Consider the following 24,654-nt stretch of genomic DNA (forward strand, 5'->3'; position numbering starts at 1 on the left):
ACATAGCTTTACCTCTTCCTTTCCAGTCTGTATTTCTTTTTTATTCTTTTGTTTCACTGGTCAGAACTGTCAGTAAAATGCTCCAGAAAAATTATAAAAGTGGACATCTTTGCCTTCTTCTCTGTTTTAGGAGGAAAGCATTCAATCTTTTCCCGTTAAGTATTCAGATATTTAGTATTCCCATTAAGTATTCAGTTAGTAGGCAGTTTTGTAAGTATAGCTCATAATGTTGAAGAATACTTTTCTCTTAGTTTAGGGATGTGTTTTATTATGAATAGTTCAATTTAAAAATTTTTTATTTATTTTTAATTGGAAGATAATTGCTTTACAATATTTATTGGTTTCTGCCATTCATCAATGTAAATCAGCCATAGGTATAAATATGTCCCCTCCCTCTGGAACCTCCTTCCCACCTCCCACCCTATCCCACCCGTCTAGATGAATGTTTTGATTTTTAAAACATATTTTCTGCTTCTGTTGAGGTGATCATATTGACTTTTCTCCATTATTCTGTTAATGTGATGGATTACCTTGATTGACTTTGAATGTTGAGCAAAACGTGTATGCCCGGGATAAAGATCACTTTGTCTTTATGTGCCGCTTCTTTTATGTGTTGCTGGGTTTGATTTGCTAATGTGTTGATTTTTGTGAATAAATGTTTATGAATCGTATCAGTCCATAGTTTTCTGGTAATGTTTTTCCCTAAAAATATATGAGGAAATACTTGCCTCACGTGATGAGTTGGGAACGTTCATTTGTTCTCCATTTTCTTAAAGCATTTATATAGGATTGTTATTATCTCTTCTTTAAATATATAATAAAATTCCCCTCTTTAACTTTGTGGGCCTGAACTTTCTATGTGTGATGGTTTTATTAAAGATCTTTCTTAACAGATATATGGCTATTCAGATACTCTCTTTTGCATTGAGTCACTTTATGTAATTTTTGTCTTCAAGAAAAGTGGCCAATTCATTAAGCCATCCAATTAATTGGCACAATTTGTTGCTAGTGCTTTCTGATTTTTATGTATGTGGATCTATAAAGACATGTCTTCTTTTATTTATTATGGTAATTTGTGTCTTATTGCTTTTTAAATGTGATACACATTTATCAATTTTTTTGATTTTTCAAAGATCCTTGTTTTAAAGGTCATCGATATTCTTTTCTCTCTTTTTTTGGCTGTACTGAGTCTTCATCACTCTGTGTGGGCTTTATCTACTTACAGTGAGTAGAGACTATCTACTTGCAGAGGGTGAACTCTAGGATGTGCAGTCTTTAGTAGTTGCAGTTCGTGGGACTTAGAGCACAGAGGACTCAGTAGTTGCAGCTCCCAAGCTCCAAGAGTGGGAGCTTAGTAGTTCTGGTGCACATGCTTAGTTGTCCTGCATCATGTGGGTCTTCCCAGACCAGAGATCAAACTCATGTCCCCTGCATTGGTAGGCCAACTCCAGACCAACAGAACCACCATGAAAGTCTGGTATTCTTAATTATTTATTTGTTTTCTACTTTGAGATCATCAAACTTTCTTTTCATACTGAATTTGTTAGTAAATATAATACAGTATTTAGTACAAACAGCAATTCATACATCAATACCTTGTTGCTCATTTTAAATGGATTGCTTATATCATTTTACCATCAAATATGATGTTTGCTGAACTTTTTTTATAAACACACTTTATCATGATTATGAAGAACTCTTTATCCTCATTTTTAAAGTTTTTTCTAAATCACAATAACTGCTTAGTATTATAATGCTGCTTATTTCCTTTATCAGTTAAGAGATCAGTCAATTTTTCTACTTCTGTCTGTGTATGTTTCTGAACTAGGTATGAGTCTGTTTCCCCAATCACAGTACAGCCAGTGTATTGACAGCAGGTTGTGGTGAAGGAAAGTGCAGTGTTTATTATAAGGCACCAATAGAGGAGTCCTGGAGAAGGGAATGGCAACCCACTCCAGTGTTCTTGCCTGGAAAATCCCATGGACAGGGAAGCCTGGCAGGCTACAATCCATGGGGTTGCAATGAGTCGGACACGACTGAGCGACTAAAGCAACGCAATGCAATAAAGGAGTCGAGGTAACTAGTACTTCAGAGGCCCGAACTCCCCAAAGGGTTTCCAGGAAAGGTTTTTAAAGACAGGTTGAGGGAGGAGGGTTTTTAGGATATGTGATCAGCTGGTGGACATTCTTGTGATTGGTTGGTGCTGAGTCAACTTCAACTATCTGGTTCCAGAAGGACTGGAGTCTACATTATTGTGGGAAACATACAGTTAATTTCTTCCACCTGATAGGGGGGTTTCGATGCATGATACAGGATGCTCGGGGCTGGTGCACTGGGATGACCCAGAGGGATGGTATGGGGAGGTAGGTGGGAGGGGGGTTCATGATGGGGAACACGTGTACACCCGTGGCGGATTCATGTTGATGTATGGCAAAACCAATACAATATTGTAAAGTAATTCGCCTCCAATTAAAATAAATAAATGTATATTTTTAAAGAAACAGCTCCAAGGGTATGGCTCAGAATACTATGTATAGCCCTTGAGGAGTTACAGAAGGTCTTTGACTTTATCTAATTGTTGAATGGCTACACTACTATTATATTGTCTTGCTTGACTTTTTTTTCATTTTCTCTGCATTTTCTCACATCTCTGATTATAAATATACTCTTTGGAACTTGGGAGACAGGGTTTTCTACAGACAAGAGGCATGTGGAAGACATGGTAGGGAGTGGTCTGTTCTGGGAAGACCTCTAAGGGTTCTGCGTGGTTGTATTTATGCAGTTTATTATATATATTTGTAATACTAGGCTATGTTTGCATTAGAATAAAATAAGCTTTAAAAAAATATATATGGTTTTACACTTCATTAGTTATATATATGTGTGTGTGCGTGTGTATATATGTGTGTGTGTGTGTGTATACATATACACATGCACCTGGAAAAGGGCATGGCAATCCACTCCAGTATTCTTGCCTACACACATATATATATCTCCTACCTCTTGAACCTCCCCCCACCATCACCAGTTCCACCCCTCTAGGTCATCAGCGAGTGCCAGGCTGGGCTCCCTGTGCTATATAGTAGCTTCCTGCTAGATGTCTATTTTACACATAAAAAATATGGAATTCTTCACAGATTTATTTGTCATCCTTGTTCAGGGGCCATGCTAAGCTCCTCTGTATTGTTGCAGTTTTAGTATATGTGTGGCTGAAGCAAGCACTCTCTCTCTCTCCTTTTAAAATATCTATTTAGTTATTTATTTTCAGCTCTGTTTGGTCTTAGTTGTGGCACAAGGGATCTTTTTGTGGCAGTTTATGGGAACTTTTGTTGCAGTGCGTAGACTTCACTCTAGTGGCACACAGGTTTTAGCTGCCCCACAGCATGTGGCATTCCACAACCAGGGATCAAACCAGCGTCCCCTGAATTGAAAGTGGATTCTTAACCACTAGAAAACCAGGGAAGTCCCATCAAGGTCTGTCTTACTTAGGGGCTTCCTCAGTAGTCTTATCCCTTGCTCTTTATTTTTCCTCACAGATCATTAGTCCAAATGGTTTAGGTATCTGTCTGATTTAGTATATTCCTTCCATGCTTCTTCTGAAAGAGTAGAGAATAAGCTTACCCCTCATGGATTGAGTGTGGAAGATGCTCCTGAATCTGGGCCAGCCCTCTGTGTCTGCTCAGAGCTGCCTTTGTGGTAGAAGCAGTGATGATGTGAATCTGGGCTGGTCCTGCTATCATCAGTAGGGCCTGTTCACCTGACTATGCTGTGTTGCCCATGCCAATTTCTGTGTCCTTGGTGCCCACATGCATGAAGCTGTGTGCAGCCCTGCAAACTTTACAAGTGGGACCTATTTATCTAGCAAAGTAGTCATTTAGCAGTTACCTCAGTAATCTAGGAATGGACAAGATGAATCCATCCATATATTTTCTACAGTGTCCTCTGAATGGAAGATGTGTTTCTGTCAACTCTTTCCTGTGCTGAGCACCTCTGTCAACTCTTTCCTGTGCTGAGTACCCCTCAGGATCTGCTGAGCTCTGTGCCTTCCTGAGGAGTCCCTCTTGGGGCACACAAGAGAACATCTGTCCTTCCATGTGCATGGCTTCAGATGACTGGGTTTGATGCCCTGACTGGGTATCCTATGTTCTGAGTCCATGAGTATTGCCAGTCTAAGGATGAGGAGAGATACATTATACCACTGGAACTGTAGTAAATGTAGTAGAATATTTTTCAAAAGGAAATCAGAAGGAAACTTCCAAGTATGATGGCAACACAGAAGCAGTGGGTGTATCTATGCCAGTCTTCATTGGAATCATGAAGGCAAGCCCTGTCCTCAACTATTGGCTGATTCTGGACTTTTCCTTTCGGGGGGCTTGTCTCAGTACTGTTGCCCTGTCTTGGCACTCAGAGCTTGTGCCCATCTCTCTCTCTGACATTCTGGCTACCAGGTCTTGATTGATGGGGCAATATGTCCTGCCTGGAATCCCCAATAGATTCCTATGGGCTGGGTAGGAAGTGCACCCCCAAACACCCTTTCAGGGCAGTTTGAGAATATCTCAGTGCAAGGTCCTTAGATAAGTACATGGCTAGAGAGCATCTCCCTCCTGCATCGGGGTTCCTGTTCTCTGTGTAGGGTGATGATGCCTCTGAAGCTTCAAATATGGTATCCTTCTCCCTTCCTCCTGCTGCCTTCACTGAGCATCTTCCACTGAATTCTTCTTCTTCATAAACAGGCAGATGGACATATGACACCATGAGACTTTGTGTCCCCAACAAAGGAGACCCAGACAGGGACTTGGGGGTATGTAGGTAAATAGAGAGGTGATGTCAGGTGCTGAAGTGAGGAACTAAGGACAGTGAACACCCAAGTGAGAAAGGCCACGGGGGTGAGCAGGTGGGGCTCAAGGCCCCTGGAGGCCTTTAAAAGAGAGTGTGGAGCTCACCTCTGAGGAGACACACCAGCAATCAAGGAGGCTGGGGTCTGTAGTGTCTGAGGGTTGCCCTGTGGGCATGAATCCCCACACTTTCTACTGAGCTTTGTTCAGCAAGCTCCCAAGTGCTGGAGAAATCCACCAAGCTGGAAGGACAGATGCTGGTGTTTGAGGAGGAGAGTGTCGGCAGTGGGGCATTATCCCACAGCTGCAGGTGAACTCAGGTTGGCCTAGGTGGAGGCGAGGTGGGCCTTCTATGATCTCAGAGGGAAGTCATGTGAGAATCAGAGATCCAAAGTCACAGGTTTTTCATAGTTACCTTCCCACCCATCTGAGGTTTTGGATGTCAGACAGAAAAGGATTTGGGAGAAATCAGATGTTGCCTTTTCTACTAACTCAGATTAGATAAGGGTGCTGTAGATTGGAGGAAGGCAGGGAGAGGGTGCTGGCGACGGAATGAAACACCAACACTGCAGAGTGGTTTGAATCTTTATATTTTAACACTTGCTTCTTACAGCTGCTTTATTTTATATCCCTTGCACAACAACCTACAGGGCAAGCTGCCAAGCACTATGATTCAGAGACTATACAGTGCGCAGGCGCAGGGCGAGATAGCCTTTACCTTGACTTATTTACTGCAGCTAAGACTTTGTTTTGGGGAACTTCCTTATCAACTTAGAATCCGTTTTGTCCCAGGGTCTGCTCCTTTTGAGGAATCAGAGAAACATCCTTGTGTGCAAGGAATGTTCTTTTCCCACGGGAACAAACAGGATTCTTAGCTGAACATCTCGTTTGCAAGAATGTTCAGCCCTGGTTGAGAGTCTCGTTTGCAAGCACTTCTCAACCTTCCTTATACCTAGTTCCCTACACTGGGCAGAACATCTCGTTTGCAAGAATGTTCAGCCCTGGTTGAGAGTCTCATTTTCAAGCACTTCTCAACCTTCCTTATACCTAGTTCCCTACAGAGGGGAGGGGGCAGTGGGCAATATGGACGTGTCTCCCCAGCAGCCCCAGGAGTTCTGTGCAGCTGAGAGCCAAGAAACAGACTCTCTCTGTCCCAGGAGAACCAACTACCCTTCACTCGTTTTTGCCACATCCTTGGATGGATCCCTATAACAACTGTACACTCACTGCAGAGCAGGGTGAGTCTATATTCAAGACATTGTAAGGAGCACCTAACTCATAGGGGTGGCAACTGTCCTTTCAGAAGGCCTGGAGCTTTTATGTCCGTTAAGTGGAGGTGGAGGTGGAATACACATCCTGGGTCAGATGAGAAGGGTCCCTGCGCCAGGACCTGCTTACACCTGTTGAACTCACCTTAGCTCCCACAGAGACAGGTCTCCATCTTAGAAGCACCCTCAGCCAGAGCCTGGTGGGGGTGGAGTGGTGGACGGAGACAAGGGCCCAGTGTCACCCGGGGCAAGGAGACCTCCCCCGCATCCCCCAGGGTCCCCTCCGCAGGGAGAAGCAGCAGCTCTGGATCACCTTGGGGACCTGTCCTAAGCCTCCTCACCATGAGGACCTTAGAGATTCCCTGTCCTAGACCCAGCCTTGTGGGGTTAGCCCAGCAGACTCTTTCCTGGAGGGGAGCTGTTGGGTGGGAAGACGCTCTTAGAGAGGGAGTGGGGTCAGGTGAAGAAGAATCAGACAGCGTGAGTGTGGGGCCTGGTTCGTGGACAGGCAGCAGAGACACAGGAGGAACGAGAATCTCCAGGCCCCTAAACGTCCACTCTGAGGGTGAGACCCAGCTCACCCTGGATGTGGAAGCAGCTGAGTCCACAATGGGGGTTGGCATTAGGATCAGCTGAGGCCCAAGGAGTGACAGAGTTCAGCATGTGAAACTTGACCCGTTGTTCTTCCTCTCCTTCAGGCACTTAGGACAGGGGCCCTTCTCACCTGTTATTTTATTTTGTCCTCTCCCCAGCCTTGAAGATTGGAGGTGGTTCGATTTTATAAATGGCAACAGCCCAAAGGACTGTAATATGTGCACAGTCACAGGGTGAGGTAGCTGAGCTCGTCTCCCCAGCATGGATGAGTGGGGAAAGTTATGTCTCTTCAGCAGATGCTTTACCCACTCTGAGCCTCAGATTCTCCCCTGTCAGATAAGGATGATTGCTCCTACTCCGCAAGGTTGCTGGGAGGAATAAAATTTGGTGGATGATGCATGTGACCTGTGGATCTTGATGACAGAAATGATCGACACTCTGGCTGATGTAATGATCATTACCCATGCCCCCACCTGCTGAGTGTGTGGAGGAACATCTGACAGCACTAAAATCCAGCTGCAGTAGGAAGGCACACTGGTGGTCTCCACTGTGGCCATGTCCTCTCCCGCACCTGCAAAGCCCCATCTCCAGTGAGTAAGCACTCTCCTGTGAATTGCAGGGCTTTTTATTGCTGGAATCCTCTATAATCAGACACCTAGATGTGGCAGGTTGCTAACACTACTTAGGGATCAGGCAAGTGGCTTCCTTGGGTTCCTGGCAGGGATGTTTCCATCAGCAGAGAGAACTTGAATATATTTTATTCTGTAAGAGAAGGTACAGAAATCTGGTGAGGCCTCAGGGGTGGATGTGACAATTAGCTGCACTGAACAAGGGGAAGGGCCTGCAAGTTGTTTGGAGGGAGGCCTCTGGATGTGAGCAGGTAAAGGTGAATACTTCCCAATGAGGTTCTTCCAATGGAACAGAGATTGTGGGGTTTCCCTGGAAGGCTGTAGGCAGTCTTCTGGGATACAGTGGGGGACTGCTGAGGACCACTTGGCAGGACCCTGGAGTGACATCTGGGAGTCTCCAGGGATGAGCTGATCCCTGTCTGCTTCCTCTCTCTGGCCCTTGGACACTTAGAGCTGAAGCAGCTGCTTGTTCCCACCATCTCTAGGGCAGCAGAGAGAGGATTGACCTTGGGCATTGACTGATCCTCGACTCTGGGCATCCCAGGCCTGGGGAGGGTAGGAGGGCAGCTTTTGGAAGCAGCTACCTCTTTTAGGCATGTGAAACCTGTTGGGTCCAGGGAACAAGGACAAATGTGGGTGTTAGATGGAGTGGAGTAGGGACTTGAAGCACTAGGGAAAGAATTGATGTTTGGAAAAGGGAAGGACTCAATGTGAATGGATTACAGAAGAGTCAGATTCCTGTGCTGGAGAGGCTGGGGTCAGGGAGGCCAGTGCTGAGGGCCTACCTCCAAAGGCAGGTGATGTCACAGAGTCAGGAGGACCTGGAGGGTCCCAGGCCTGTGACCATGCAGAGCCCAGTCAGGGCCAGCTCAAGAGCTCCAGGGCTGAACTGAGTTTTCCTGCAGAATCCTTTCCCACACTGTGGGTGTTGGCCACTTCCTCTCTACCTCCTCATTCATGAGGTTCTTTTTGCTTCCAGGTTCCCGGGAAAGAGCCAGGGTGTAGAGGAAATGATGCCCTCCACTTCCCAGTGGCCTGAGCAGACCCCTGACACCTCTGCCCCACACAGGCACATTCACACACAGCTTGACCCACCAGAGCACTCAGAGCATCCTGCTTATCCTGTGGTGTCAAATTCTCATCAACACAGCTCTTCAGGGTATTGGCAGTTTCCAGTACATCAGGGTTTTGGTTATACTTTTCAACTTGTTCAATATAGGCCTCATGGCTTCATGATATGAACAGGTCAACTGTGTCCCTCAAGGCTGGGCAGATGTCATCCACTCTGAAACAGAAAGATATGGGGACACTTCCTGTAAGGCACTCATCAGAACACCCTATTCCCTTCCTGCTCCTGACATGCTCAGTGCTGCCCTGGGGAGGTGTCAGAACCCTTGGGGAGCCCAGGTCGCAGCCACTCACTTCCGCCCGCGATGAGGAGCAAGGCAGCGCAGAGCAGCAGGAGAGCTCCAGCCCGCGTCATGGTGCCAGTGGCAGGTGCTCCCTACTCACCTGGAGCCCTTTTATGCCTGTGCTTGTCCTCACCCCAGGGGACTGTGTCGCATGCTTGCTTTTTTCAGGAGATATGCCAGGCCACAATGTGAAGGTGCCCGGGCTGCACAGAAGGAGCTGTGTGTGTTGGCAAGATGCTCGTGCTTGAGTCCACAGAGGGCACTGGCTCAGCCTCCTCCCCGCTGGAGGGCTCTGTGGGAGGGGCAGCTGACTCAGGTAGCTTAACAAGTGAAAATCCCCAGGTTGACAAAAAGGACAAAAATGCTCCCAAATCATGCCTCCTGAATGATGGCCAGTGGTAGCCTGTCAGTACAATATGTGACCTTGAAGACAGGATCGTGTGGACATTAGCAGTTTACAGTTAGATCAGTGATTAGTGAACCGTCTCACAGGGGTTTGTGCCAGGTAGGCCAGAGCACAAGCCCTGAGCCCCTGGTCAGACTCTGGTGGCTCCTGTCCTGCTGTTGTCACCATGTCCTTCATCTTGTCAGTGGCCTTTGTTGGGCCACTTCCCTGAATCAGTATCTGGAGCCTGGAAACTTCTTCTATGTGTTGGCCCAGAAATTTCTGTTTTTCTCTTGGCCAGGTCCTACTACCTGGCAACTTTAATAGCACCCCATTCTACACTGCAGTATTGTTTGCAACATCTTTTTTCTTTTAAATTAAACTTTATATTGGAGTATAACCGATTTACAGTGTTATGATCATTTCAGGTGGAGTGCAAAGGGACTCAGCCATATGTATACACACAACCATCCATTTTTTCCCCAAACTCCTCTCCCATCCAGGATTGAGCTGTGTTCCCTTTGCTTTAGAGTTGGTCCTCATTGGTTATCTATTTTATTTCTCTAAAATTTATTGATTTTTTTATTGACAGATAAATGCTTTACAATGTGTGTTGGTTTTTACCATACATCAACATGAATCAGTCATAGGTAAACATTTGTCTCTTCCCTTTTGAACCTTTCTCCCACCTGACCACCCCATTCTACTCCCCTAAGTTTTCCCAGAGCACCAGGATGCACTCCCTGCTCTACACAACAACTTCCCATTAGCTATCTATTTACACATGGTAATATATGTATTTGGAGAAGGCAATGGCACCCCATTCCAGTACTCTTGCCTGGAAAATCCCATGGACAGAAGAGCCTGGTAGGCTGCAGTCCATGGAGTCGCTAAGAGTCGGACACGACTGAGCAACTTCACTTTTACTTTTCACTTTCATGCATTGGAGAAGGAAATGGCAACCCACTCCAGTGTTCTTGCCTGGAGAATCCCAGGGAAGGGGGAGGCTGGTGGGCTGCCGTCAATGGGGTTGCACAGAGTCAGACACGACTGAAGCGACTTAGCAGCAGCAGCAGCAGCAATGTATGTATTTCAATGCTACTCTTACAGTTCATCACACTCTCTCCCTCCTTGTGTCCACAAGTCTTTTCTCTATGTCTCAGTCTCTATTCCTGCCCAGCAAATAGTATCATCAGTTCCATTTTCTAGATTTTATATGTGTGCATTAGTATGTAATATTTGTTTTTCTGACTTGCTTCACTCTGTATAATGGACTCTAGTTTCATCCACCTCATTATAACTCAGATGTGTTCCTTTCTATGGCCAAGTAGTATTCCATTGCATATATATACACCACAACTTCTTTATCCTTGTATCTGCTGATGGACATCTAGGTGGCTTCCATGTACTAGGTATTGTAAATAGTGCTGCAGTGAACATTGGAGTACGTGTGACTTTTCCAATTATGATTTTGTCAGTGTATGTGCCTAGTAGTGGGATTGTTGGGTCATGTGATAGTTTCATTTCTAATTTTTCAAGGATTCTCTATAGTGTTCTCCATTGTGACTGTATCAATTTACATTGCCACAAACAGCACAAGAGGTTTCCCTTTTCTCCACATGTTCTCCAGATTTTTTGTAGATTTTTTGACGATGACCATTCTGACTGGTGTGAAGTGATATCTCGTTGTAGTTTCGCATTTACCTAATATTGAGTGATGTTGAGCATTTTTTCATGTATTGATTAATTTTTAGTATGTCTTTTTTGGAGAAATGTCTAGATCTTCTGCCCATTTTTTGATTACGTAGTTTGATTTTCTGATGTTGAGCTAAATGAGTGCTTGTATATTTTGGGGATTAATCCTTTGTCAGTTGCTTCATTTGCAATTATTCTATCACATTCTGAGGGTTTCCTTTTCATCTTGTTTATGGTTTCCTTTGCTGTGAAAAAGCTTTTGACCACTTAAGTGGTTCCCATCTGTTAATTTTTGTTTTTATTTATGTTACTCTAGGAGGTGAGTCATAGAGGATCACACTACAGTTTATGTCAAAGAGTTTTCTGCCTGTGTTTTCCTCTAAGAGTTTTATAGTTTCTGGTCTTCCATTTAGGCTTTTAATCCATTTTGAGTTTATCTTTGTGTATGGTGCTAGGCAGTGTTCTAATTTCATTCTTCTATAATACACGTTGCTGTCCAATTTCCCTAACATCACTTATTGAAGAGGCTATTTCTCCACTGTGCAGTCTTGCCTCCCTTGTCAGAGGTAAGCTGCCCATAGGTGTGTGGGTTTATTTCTGGGCTTTTATCTTGATCCATTGTTCTATATTTTTCTATTTCTGCCTGTACCATATTGTCTTGATGAGTGTAGCGTTGTAGTATAGTCTGAAATCAGAAAGATTGATTCTTCCAGCTTCATTCTCCTTTCTCAAGATTGCTTTGACTATAAGAGGTCTTTTGTGTTTCCATATGAATTTTGAAATTTTTTGTTCTAGTTCTGTGAAAAACGCAATTGGTACTATGATAGGAATTGCATTGACTCTGTAGATTGCTTTCTGTAGTATAATCATTTTCACAATTTTGATTCTTCCCTTCCAAGAACATGGTATATCTCTCCATCTGTTAATGTCATCTCTGATTTCTTTCATCAGTGTTTTATAGTTTTCTCTATACAATTCTTTTGTCTCCTTAGGTAGGTTTATTGCTAGGTATTTTATTCTTTTTATGTCAGTGGTGAATGGGATTGATTCCTTAATTTCTCTTTCTCAGTATTCATTGTTAGTGTACAGGAATACAGAAGATTCCTGTGTATTGATTTTATATCCTGTGACATTACTAAATTACTGATTAGGTCTGTTAATTTTTTGATAGTATTTTTAGGGTTTTCTGTGTATGGTACCATATCATCTGCAAACAGTGAGAGTTTTCTTTTTCTTTTTTTTTTTTTTTAAAAACTTTTATGTGGAAAATTTCAAATATTTACAAAATTAGAGAAAATAATACAATGAATTTCCCCATACCTATCACCTAGCTTCACTATTTATCAACACAGTGCCAATATCTATACCTTCCATTTCCACCACCCCAGATTATATTATTATTTTATTTTTTTTGTTTTGTTTTTTTGTGTTTTTTTTTAATTTTCAATTTTTATTTTTATTTTATTTTACTTTACAATACTGTATTGGTTTTGCCATACATTGACATGAATCCACCACGGTGTACATGCGATCCCAAACATGAACCCCCCTCCCACCTCCCTCCCCATAACATCCCTCTGGGTCATCCCCGTGCACCAGCCCCAAGCATGCTGTATCCTGCATCGGACATAGACTGGCAATTCGATTCTTACATGATAGTATACATGTTTCAATGCCATTCTCCCAAATCATCTCACCCTCTCCCTCTGAGTCCAAAAGTCCACTATACACACCTGTGTCTTTTTTGCTGTCTTGCATACAGGGTCATCATTGCCATCTTTCTAAATTCCATATATATGTGTTAGTATACTGTATTGGTGTTTTTCTTTCTGGCTTGCTTCACTCTGTATAATCGGCTCCAGTTTCATCCATCTCATCAGAATTGATTCAAATGTATTCTTTTCAACAGCTGAGTAATACTCCATTGTGTGTATGTACCACAGCTTTCTTATCCATTCATCTGCTGATGGACATCTAGGTTGTTTCCATGTCCTGGCTATTATAAACAGTGCTGCGATAAACATTGGGATACATGTGTCTCTTTCAATTCTGGTTTCCTCGGTGTGTATGCCCAGCAGTGGGATTGCTGGGTCATATGGCAGTTCTATTTCCAGCTTTTTAAGGAACCTCCACACTGTTTTCCATAGTGGTTGTACTAGTTTGCATTCCCACCAACAGTGTAGGAGGGTTCCCTTTTCTCCACACCCTCTCCAGCATTTATTGCTTGCAGATTTTTGGATCGCAGACATTCTGACTGGCGTGAAGTGGTACCTCATTGTGGTTTAGATTTGCATTTCTCTAATAATGAGTGATGTTGAGCATCTTTTCATGTGTTTGTTAGCCATCCATATGTCTTCTTTGGAGAAATGTCTATTTAGTTCTTTGGCCCATTTTTTGATTGGGTCGTTTATTTTTCTGGAATTGAGTTGCATAAGTTGCTTGTATATTTTTGAGATTAGTTGTTTGTCAGTTGTTTCATTTGCTATTATTTTCTCCCATTCAGAAGGCTGTCTTTTCACCTTGCTTATATTTTCCTTTGTTGTGCAGAAGCTTTTAATTTTAATTAGATCCCATTTGTTTATTTTTGCTTTTATTTCCAGAATTCTGGGAGGTGGATCATAGAGGATCCTGCTGTGATTTATGTCGGAGAGTGTTTTGCCTATGTTCTCCTCTAGGAGTTTTATAGTTTCTGGTCTTACATTTTGATCTTTAATCCATTTTGAGTTTATTTTCATGTGTGGTGTTAGAAAGTGATCTAGTTTCATTCTTTTACAAGTGGTTGACCAGTTTTCCCAGCACCACTTGTTAAAGAGATTGTCTTTACTCCATTGTATATTCTTGCCTCGTTTGTCAAAGATAAGGTGTCCATATGTGTGTGGATTTATCTCTGGGCTTTGTATTTTGTTCCATTAATCTATATTTCTGTCTTTGTGCCAGTACCATACTGACTTGATGACTGTGGCTTTGATTTCACCTCTGAATGCCATTGCTAGGATTTCCAAAACTATTGGGTAATAGTGGTCAGTGTGGGCACCCTTATCTTGTTCCTGATCTTAGAATGAATGCTTTCAGTTTTTCACCATTGAAAATAATGTTTCCTGTGGGTTTATCATACACGGCCTTTGTTACGTTCAGGTAAGTTCCTTCTATGCTGATTTTCTGGAGAGTTCTTATCATAAATGGGTGATGAATTCTGTCAAAAGCTTTTTCTGCATCTGTAGAGTTTATCATGGCTGATTCATGTTGATTTGACAGAAAACAACGAAATTCTGTAAAGCAATTATCCTTCAATTTAAAAATAAAAATTTTTATATTTGTTAATATGATGTATTACAATGATTGGTTTACATACATTGAAGAATCCTTGCATCCATTAGATATACCCAACTTGATCATGGTGTGCCATCCTTATCCATTTTAAATATAGTAGTGTGTACTTGTCCAACCCAAACTCCCTAACTATGCCTTACCCTCATCATTCCTGCTGGCAATTGTAAGTTCATTCTCTAAGTCCATCAGTCTCTTTCTGTTTTGCAAGTAAGTTCATTTGTATCATGTCTTTTTAGATTCCACATATAAGAGATGTCGTAAGTTATTTCTGCTTCTTTGTCTGACTTAATATGACAGTCTTTGTCTTTCTCAGTATGACAGTTCTTAGGTCCATCTGTTTTCTGCAACCTCTTTTGACCCTTGGGTGTCTCTGTACTGTCTTTTGACCCTTGAGTCTCTTCTCTAGATCTCCCACTTGAGGAAAAGCCAAGCCCCTTCTAGGCCACAATCTTTGGGCCAGTTGCACAACCAGCCCAGTACTGCTGCTGCCTCTATGAACATATACCTACCTTTCTCTCCTCCCTGAATCCCTCCTTCCTGCTTCTTGACCTGACCAAGTGTGCTCCTGCAGCAGGGCCTTTGCACATGGAGGCCTCCTGGCCTGGAAGGCTCTTGCTCCTGTGGTGGTATGATGCCTCATCCTCAGGTATCTTCAAGTATCACAGGGCACAGATTTCCCCCAACTATTGAGCCCTATTATCAAAGCAATCTGCCCTCTTCTCCCCTGACAGCCCTTTGTCTTCTCCCCCTGCTTCATCTTCACCCAGAGTGCTTCTTCCTGTGGGGTCACTGTCTTTCACTCCCTCTTGGGTGATGAAGGGCTGCAGGAGAGCGAGAGCTGTGCTGTGTGCTGCTGTATCCCAGGACTAGGGGAGGGCCCCACATTCAGTAGAGGTTGCACAATGTTTGTTAGAATAATGGCAGGAATATTCCATTTCTCTGGAGTTGATAAACAAGAATATTTTTAGTTCTATTTACTATAGATATGCTTATAAATATTGCCTGAGAGAAAATAAATAAGGTAAAGATTTAAAATGTTTGATAAGTCAGAATCAAGTAGCTTTTTGCTAGAGGCACCTGACTGGCCTTTGCCTGAGTCACCTGTAGTGGATTAAAGTTTGCTGAGTGGGGACACAAGGTGCGACCACAGTCAGAACCATGCCATATGGATTGCCATATAGGATTCACATCCAGTAACTGCTCTTGGCAAAGAGACACCAAGTACTGAGCTGCAGTGTCAGCTGACCACCGTGCAGCCCCTGCTCACCATGACTCCTATTGCCTGGGGCCACCTCTCTGAAGGTCACCCCACGAGTGGTTCAGGTGACTGCAGATGTGTCTCAGAGGTTCCTGGGCAGGAAGGTGAACACCCCAAGGCCCAGGCTGCACATGCTGGCTCTTTGTCTATGGTGGCAGGACTTCCGTGTGGTGAGACCCCTGCCCATGCGTCCCGTGCCTCTTGTCCTTCAGAAGACACTGCCTCCAGTGCCATCCACAGCTCTGTGAGGAGAGAAGTCAGGGCTTGGAGTGCTGAGTAATACAGGTGGCTGCTATGTATCCAGCCCAGTGCCCCTTCAAGGGTGCCATAGAGTCCTCTGACACATCTCTGAGTGGTGGGGACATTTAGTGACATCAGAGTGAGAAGCTGGGTAGGGTCAATGGAGGATTCACCTGATGTAAACCTTTCCCAATACAGGTTATTTTTTAAAATGTATTTTGAATTTGTGTTGACTTCTGCCATACAACATGACTCAGCCATGAGCATACATGTTTCCTGCCTCTTGAACCTTCCCCCGCCTTCCACCAAATCCAACCTTTCTAGTTTGTCACAGATTACCACTTTGAGCTCTCTGTATCAAGTTGTTTTTCAATAAAATTTTATTTGGAACAATTTTGGATTTATAGAATAGTTGAAAATATTTGTCAAAACTGACAGACAACCTTGGAGCATTAGTAATAACTCAACCTCACAATATGTGAGGATTTGGATTTCACCAGATTGTCCATTAATGTGTCTTTGGATTCCAGGACGCAATACATGATCTACACACACTGCATTCATTGTCATGTGTCCCCAGTGTCCTCTGCTCTGTGGAACTGCTCATTCTCTCCTGGTCTGTCATGGCCTTGGGAGGTCTGAGAAGGACTGGTCAGGGATGGTAGAAGGCCCTCCAAGCTGAGTCTGTCTGCTATTGTTCTTATAATATAGAGTGGAGGAAATGGCAGCCCACTCCAGTATCCTTGTCTGGTGAATCCCACAGACAAAAGAGCCTCTCAGGTTATAGTCCTTGGGGTCACAAAGAGTCAAACATAACTTATAACTCTGAGCACAGCACAGAGGAGGCCTCAGACTTTGGGTTTTGCGAAAGACAACACAGAGCTGAAGCCCCCTGCTTGTCTTCTTAATCTGGGTACATGTGACAGCTGTGTGTCTTACCACTGGATATGTCATATTTGATTGTTGATTAATGTTATGTTTGTCAGATCTGCACTGTTTTCCAACCTTCTCCTCTCCTCCTCTTTTCTTTGGAAATGAGTTACTGAGTCTAGCCCATGCTCAGGGAGTGCAGAGCAGTAAGTTTTCCCACCTGAAGGGGATAATCTATCTGTGTAACTAGAGATGTTTCAGTAAGGAATGGTTGTCTCTTCTCCCACATTATTTTAGTTTTTTTAGGTGCACTAGGGCTTTTTGTTTGTTTTTTTAATTTTTTTTTAATTGAAGGATAGTTGCTTTACAGGATTTTGTAGTTTTCTGTCATAACATCAACAAGAATCAGCCATAGGTTCACCCATGTCGTCTCCCTCCCGAAACTCCCTCCTATCTCCCTCACCACTCCACCCTTCTAGATTGTCACAGAGCCCCTGTTTGAGTTCCCTGAGTCATACAGCAGATTCCCATTGGCTATCTATTTTACATATGGTAATGTAAGTTTCCATTACTCTCTCCATACATTCACCTTCTCCCTCCTCTCCTCCCCCTGTGTCCACAAGTCTGTTTTCTATGTCGGTTTCTCCATTGCTGTCCTGAAAATTAATTCATCAGTACAATCTTTCTAGAGTCTGTGTATATGTGTCAGTATACGATATTTATATTTCTCTTTCTGGCCTACTTGACTCTGAATGATAGACTCCAGGTTCGTCCACCTCATTAGAACTGAGTCAAATGTGTTCCTTTTTATCAGTTCAGTTCAGTTGCTCAGTCATGTCTGACTCTTTGCTAGCCCATGGACTGCAGCACGCCAGGCTTCCCTGTCCATCACCAACTCCCAAGTTTCGCTCAAACTCATGTCCATCCAGTTGGTGATGCCATCCAACCACCTCATCCTCTGTCATCCCCTTCTCCTCTTGCCTTCAATCTTTCCCAGCATAAGGGTCTTTTCCAAAGACCCTCTTGGAGAGCACAAGCAAAACTTTGTGCGCACCAGGACCCAGGAGAAAGGAGCAATGACCCCACAAGAGACTGACCCAGACTTGCCTGTGGGTGTCCAGGAGTCTCCGGCAGAGGCGTGGGTCAGCAGTGCCCTGCTGCAGGGTCAGGGGCGATGAGTGAGGCAGTGCATGCACAGGACGTTTTGAAGGAGGTCGCCATTATCTTCATTACCTCCACCATGGTTTGGTCTCAGGTCAAACAACAGGGAGGGAACACAGCCCCACCCATCAATAGAAAATTGGATTAAAGATTTACTGAGCATGGCCCCTCCCATCAGAACAAGACCTAGTTTCCCCCACAGTCAGTCTCTCCCATCTGGAAGCTTCCAAAAGCCTCTTATCCTTGTCCCTCGAGGGCTGCTGCTGCTGCTAAGTCACTTCAGTCGTGTCCAACTCTGTGTGACCCCATAGACGGCAGCCCACCAGGCTCCGCCGTCCCTGGGATTCTCCAGGCAAAACACTGGAGTGGGTTGCCATTTCCTTCTCCAATGCATGAAAGTGAAAGTGAAGTCACTCAGTCGTGTCTGACTCTTCTCCAGCCCCATGGACTGCAGCCTACCAGGCTCCTCCATCCACGGGATTTTCCAGGCAAGAGTACTGGAGTGGGGTGCCATTGCCTTCTCCTCCCTCAGAAGGCAGACAGAATGAAAACCACAATCACAGAAAACTAATCAAACTGATCACATGGACCACAGCCTGGTCTAGCTCAATGAAACTATGAGCCATGCCATGTAGGGCCACCCAAGATGGACAGGTCATGATGGAGAGTTCTGATAAAATGTGGTCCGCTGGAGAAGGCAATGGCAAAGCACTTCAGTATTCTTGCATTAAGGACCCCATGAACAGTATGAAAAGGTGAAAAGATATCACACTGAAAGATGAACTCCCCAGATTTGTAGGTACCCAATATGCTACTGGAGAAGAGTGGAGAAATAACACCAGAAAGAATGAAGAGATGGAGCCAAAGCAAAAACAGCGCCCAGTTGTTGATGTGACCGGTGATGGAAGTAAAGTCCAAAGCTGTAAAGAACAATATTGCATAGGAACCTGGAATGTTAGGTCTGAGAATCAAGGTAAATTGGAAGTGGTCAAACAGGAGATGGCAAGAGTGAACATTGATATTTTAGGAATCAGTGAACTAAAATGGACTGGAATGGGTGAATTTAACTCAGATGACCATCATATCTACTACTGTTGGCAAGAATACCTTAGAAGAAATGAAGTAGCCATTAATCAACAAACGAGTCTGAAATGCAGTTCCTTTTTATGGCTGAGTAGTATCCCATTGTACATATGTACCACAGCTTCTTTATCCATTCATCTGTTGATGGGCATCTAGGTTGCTTCCATGTTTTAGCTATTATAAATAGTGCTGCAGTGAACAATGGGATACATGTGTCTTTGTCAGTTTTGGTTTTCTCAGGGTATGCCTAGTAGTGGGATTGCTAGGTCATATGGTGGTTTTATTCCTAGCTTTTTAAAGGAATCTTCATACCATCTTTCACAGTGGCTGTATCAATTTACATTCCCACCAGCAATGCAGGAGAGTTCCCTTTTCTTCTATACTACAAAGCTACAGTCATCAAGACAGTATGGCACTGGCACAAAAACAGAAATATAAACCAATGGAACAAGACAGAAAGCACAGAGATAAACCCAACACCTATTAGTACCTTATTTTTTACAAAGGAGGCAAGAATATACAATGGGGATAAGATAGCCTCTTCAATAAATGGTGCTGGGAAAACTGGACAGCTGCATGCAAGAGAATGAAATTAGAACACTTCCTAATGCCAAACACAGAGATAAACTCAAAATGGATTAAAGACCTAAGTGTAAGACCAGAAACTTTAAAAGTCTTAGAGGAAAACAGGCAGCACACATAAATCAAAGCAAGATCCTCTATTACCCACCTCCTAAAGTAATGGAAATAAAACCAAAAATAAACAAGTGGGACCTAAACTTAAAAGCTTTTGCACATCAAAGGAAACTACAAACAAGGTGAAAAGACAACCCTCAGAATGGGAGAAAATAATAGCAATGAAACAACTGACATGAGATCAATTTCCAAAATATACAAGCAGCTCGTGCAATTCAATACCAGAAAAACAAACAACCCAATCAAAAAGTGTGAAAAAGACTTGAAAAGACATTTCTCCAAAGAAGACATATAGATGGCTAACAAACACATGAAAAGATGCTCAATATTAGAGAAATGCAAATCAAAACTGAAATGAGATACCACCTCACATCAGTTAGAATGGCATCATCAAAAAGTCTACCAACAGTAAATGCTGGAGAGGGTGTGGAGACAAGGTGTGCTAGGTCTTGTTGCAGCATGTGGGACTTCTCTTTGCAGAGGACAGTATCTCTAGTTACAGCAGGAGGGTTTTAGTTGCCCCAGGGCATGGGGGAGTTTAGGCCCCTGACCAGGGATTGAACCAATTACCACTGCATCAGAGGGCAGATTCTTAACCACTGGACACCAGGGAAGTTGCTATTTATTTACTTAATCATTTATTTTATTAGTGTGGACTCATGCATATTAGAGTGGACTCACTCATATTACTGTATACTTTGGGTTATCATCCAATACTCTGTTATTTATATTGTCCATCAAACCTTTTCCAATTTGTCAGTAGGGGCTTCTCAGACTTCCTTTTAGAGTTTCAAGGTCCATTTCATTGTATCTGTGCAAACAAACTGCTCTCCTAATGTGAAAGTTTGAGTTTGACTCTTGACAGAGTTTTCACACACGGAGTGTGGCCTCTGGTGAACCGAGCACTCTTGGCCTTAGAACTCCCATCTCCAGTGGCCTGTAGGACTGTGGACCTCAGAGTCTCTGATGCAGGAGACAAACCTTACAGCCCTACAGCTGCTCGCTGATGTTTCTGGATAAACTGTGCAGTTCAGGTACCTCTTGAGATCAGGTTCACTGATGGAAGAGGATGAGACAACCAGAAAGGGCAAGGCTAGACCACTAGGGATCAAGAATGTGCCCAGGAACTTGTTCTCTTAAGGGTTTGAGAAAGACTGATAGCATGATGTGAAATTAACCAATTAGAAGCCCAGTGAAAACCTACATGGCTCTAAGTCCTATGAGTTCCTTGTTGGGAATATTTTGGAGCCAAGGTTGGTTGTCCACCATTGCTTGGGGCCCAGTCTAGAGACTGAAGATGTTAAGATATTCAAGGGCTTCAATAAGGCCCCTTCAGTAAGGCCCCAATGCACAATTTTATGTGCATTCTTATCTCTAGGACTTAACCTTGGGGAAAAAGGAAGGATTCTGGATGACCTTTTTTTCTACCTGACAGTGGTACAGACCTGTCCTTGGCTCTTTTGTGATTCTGTCTGCTCAGTTTGGGAGAATGCTGCCCTTCGAACCAGGATAGGTTGGGGGAAGGTTGATCAGGAAAACAGGTGATCGTTGGGGCTGGGACAACAGAGCACTTGGCTCCAAATGGAATCACTTAGAAATGCCAGTGTTGCTGTAATCACAGCCTCTGTTCTCTGGTGCCAAATAGAAACACAAACAGCGTTTTGAATGAAGTAGGAAAGAGTAGCTTTTATTGCTTTGCCAGGCAAAGGAGAACACAGTGGGCTAATGTCCTGAAGACCATGTGAACCACCTTGGGGCAGGTAGTGAGGAGTTTTATAGTGTTTAAGGGGCAGGGCATGATCAGCTGGTGAACAGTTCTTGGATGGGTTGGCATCAAGGTGAATTTTTAAGCATCATCAACCTTTTGGTTTCAGCCAGTTTATGGTCAATGTTCTTGTGGTCAGCAGATTTCATCTGGAGGGGGGTCTACTTTCTGTAAAAACAACTTAGGAATATGTGTCAGGCCATTATATGTTCTAGGAAACTTGGAGTTTGGCGATTCTGTTATGTTGCAGAATTATAGTCTAAATTGTTACCAGTTCCCCAGCCCAACAGCTATTCTTTGTTTTTATATCTTCACATTTCCCAGTCATTAACTCTTGAGTCAGCATTTTACTTCAAAAGACAAGGTCACAGGGGCTTGTACATGGTTTCATCCGCTCCACTTGATCTTTGGCAAAGATACCCCCACATGTTCTTCAAAAGCTCTGCTCTCAGAGAGGAAAGGGCTTCTCACAGTTAACACCCCAAGGACAAGGGAACCACATGTTCCAGGAGCCTGGCCATAGGACTGTGTTCCTCTTGGGAGGGGTTTGGGTTGAGCCCAAGGAGCTAGGGTTTTTTTAAAGTGACAGGAACCCTGCCCTGAGCAGAGCACTCCAGCTGCCACCACGATGAAGGGAGCGCTGCTTTTGCTGGCCTTGCTGGTGACCAGAGAGCTGACCTTTGAGACGCATGAGGGTAGGAAGGAGGGTCCAGATGGCCCTCCTGATCCTTGCTCAGTGCCGTCTCACTGCATCCTTCCTAGTCCTGTCCACACCACTTCTAGGGGCAGATTCTGAGGGCAGCTGTCTGATCAGTGCCCAGGAATCCTGCACAAACTCCCTGAGGCTTTCAGCCTTTGAATGGAAGGAGTGGTGTGGAGTTGGAAGGGTCATTAGCTATGCACACACTGGGGGATAGTTAGTTTGGGGGTAGTGGTGCTCATTGGAAGGGAGGAAGCAGGCTGGTATGCCTGGGGCGGTGGTCAAGGGCAGAAGGGTCTCCAGGCCTACCCCCTCTTACTGCTCCCTTCTGCTGGGTGGTTTTCTGTCTGGAATGTAAGCGGTCCTGGGAGAGGGAGGGTCTCTGTGGGAGGTGAGTCTGGAAGCTTTGGATGTGAGTTCTATCAAGTGGTGAGAAACAGGAACCTCCTACTCTGGCAATCCTCTTGATAAGATGCTTTCTGTCCATGCTTTCAGCGGAAGCCTGCCCTGTGTTTTATGGAGCGGTTGGTACGATTTTTATTGGAAGCAAAACATTGTTGAACTCAACGTTCGATTTGGTTGATGCTACTGATGAGGAAAAGGAAGCTATCGGAAAACTCCAGGATTGCTTCAATGAGGATGGATTTCGTGCCAAGCTTTTCATTATAGAACTTGTGGTAATTGACTCTTTCCATCCCTTACCCTGCCCTGCCACTCACATGCATAGTGCAGTATGTCACATGGGAATAGATCATGCAGTCATGGGATATGTGACAGACAAGAGCTATAAACAAAGAAGCGCATAAACCCTTTGCTTCACCCTGCAACACCTGTAATATGTAACTGCAGTCCTTCTGCACATCCAGCCTCTTGTTACTGAATATGCCTGCATCATGCCAGTCAACTCACACACAGAATAGGGTTGTAATGTCAACGCAGCAGGCCAAGTGTCTTGAGTCATATGAGTTTTTTCCCTCAGTGAGAGGAGCTAGTATTGAAGGAGTAGAATTTTAATGTTTGGCAGGAAAGGAAGCATTCAGCTCACACATATGTAAGAGTCTTGTCAGCTCTACTTTAGGAATACTGAAAAGGAGCCCCTGGCTTTAGAGTCTCTTTTCAGCATGAGACTCCCTGGCTTTGTGAAGTTTCTGGCCTGTGGTCTTGTCACTTCTTGTTCCCACTCTGATGGCCGTTGCTCTGGCTCAGAGCCCCATTTCCACCCGCATGGTCTCTGTGTCTACAAGCCAGAATTTTCACTGTGGTGTTTTGGTGCCTGTAGCTCCTGAGGAGGATTCTAGGTACCTGTGACTGCTCACCTGGGCAAGCAGTGTATCTCCCAAAGAACCATCTTTCCTTTTTTGTTCTTGTTAAGTAATACTGGATATTGTGAATAGTCTTTCTCAGCATATTTTCCTCAAATTGTTGATTGTTCAAAACGAGAGGTTTTCTGCAAACAGAGTTTCATGCGCTAATAGGAGCACACAGAGCACATGGGTTTGTTTACGACACCTGCATGCACATTCCGTCCACCCAGCACACCTGACAGAAGAGGCTCAGGTGCAAGAGGTGTGACCCAAACCCAGGCTCCAGCATCTTGCTCCTCCCTCAGGACTAGTCCCGGCTGTGCCCTGCTGACCCTTGTCATCTTCTCCCCTCCCTGGCATGGTTGGTGACTCTGTCTTCCTCCTGACACCTGTGTTTGGGCTGTTAGGGAGCCATCCTCCCCCTGGTGCCTGCTGGCAGCCCCTTGTCCAGTGGTGGGTCTGTGGGCAGAGGTTCTTGCTGGGGATGGGGCTGAATCCCTGAGGGTGAGGTGATCCTGGGGAGACAGGATAGCCTGGCTGTGGGCTCAGGTCCTGTCTTTTCTCCTCCTATTCCCTCCCAGAGTTCCATCATTTTAAATGAGGATTACTCTGGCTATAGAGTGTCCACAGTGTTGAACGCTGTTTCAGGATTACTTCTCAGTGTGACGTCTTTGGTGAGATGATCCTTCCCAGGGATGCCAGTGTGCACTCAAGCTTCCTGCCCTGTTCTCCTCAACTGAAGCTGGAATCCAGATACCTGTCCCACCTGATGTGGTCTCTATGAGGCTTACTCTAATAAAATCACTGCAGTATTGCTCAGTGTGCCACGTATGTGTGTGCTCTGGGGAGGATGTGAGGCAGGAGGTCTTGGGAGATGGTGAGAAGTAACACATGTGATCATTGAGAGCATGGGGACCAGAGTCAGACAGAATGATGGTAAACCCAGGCCCTGTCCCTGGCAAGCTGTGGAAACGTGGGTAAGTCTGTTTAACTTTTTCAAGTCATTTTGTCATCTGCTAAATGGGGATTGTGTGTCAAGATTAAGCCAGTAACATAGTTTATAACAAGATTATAGCCAATAGCTTTTGAGGATAAAATTGTTGTTTGTGGACACAGATGGCATATCTCCTACTCTGGCCTTCAGCACAGTGGCAGAATGTCCAGTCCTTTAAATATCCCTCTGGTTATTGAATGGCAACTCCTGAGATGACCTGAGAGGGTCATCACAGGTCCCCTCTTCCTCCTAGTGGCATTTGCCATTTTCTACTTCTAGCCCGAGATTTCTTCAGGGACACTAAGTGGCACTGCTGTTCTTGGTGCTGCCATGGGGACCAGGACCTCCATGAAGTGTTGGACCAGGAAGAAGGAAGGGTATAGAAGAAACTACCTCAGTGAGAATGTTGTTTCTGTGGAAGCAGCTCATGCTATG

The 24,654-nt window shown here is 44.3% G+C and overlaps 1 protein-coding gene and 1 non-coding gene across 2 annotated transcripts; one reads left to right on the forward strand and one right to left on the reverse strand.

Annotated features, from left to right (window-relative positions):
• Nucleotides 1-3,115: 3,115 nt before the first annotated feature.
• On the reverse strand, nucleotides 3,116-3,220 carry LOC138097278 (U6 spliceosomal RNA). The gene has a single exon (XR_011146478.1). It is a non-coding gene; the product is annotated as a U6 spliceosomal RNA (small nuclear RNA).
• An 18,629-nt stretch (nucleotides 3,221-21,849) lies between these two features.
• On the forward strand, nucleotides 21,850-23,908 carry LOC138095796 (androgen-binding protein homolog). Its single transcript, XM_068991693.1, has 3 exons — nucleotides 21,850-21,916; nucleotides 22,423-22,598; nucleotides 23,807-23,908. Exons 1-3 carry the CDS (start codon nucleotides 21,850-21,852, stop codon nucleotides 23,906-23,908), a joined length of 345 nt encoding a protein of 114 aa, XP_068847794.1.
• Nucleotides 23,909-24,654: the final 746 nt, after the last annotated feature.

Source organism: Capricornis sumatraensis, chromosome 20, assembly GCF_032405125.1.
Source record: "Capricornis sumatraensis isolate serow.1 chromosome 20, serow.2, whole genome shotgun sequence".
In the NCBI taxonomy this organism is placed as follows: domain Eukaryota; kingdom Metazoa; phylum Chordata; class Mammalia; order Artiodactyla; family Bovidae; genus Capricornis; species Capricornis sumatraensis.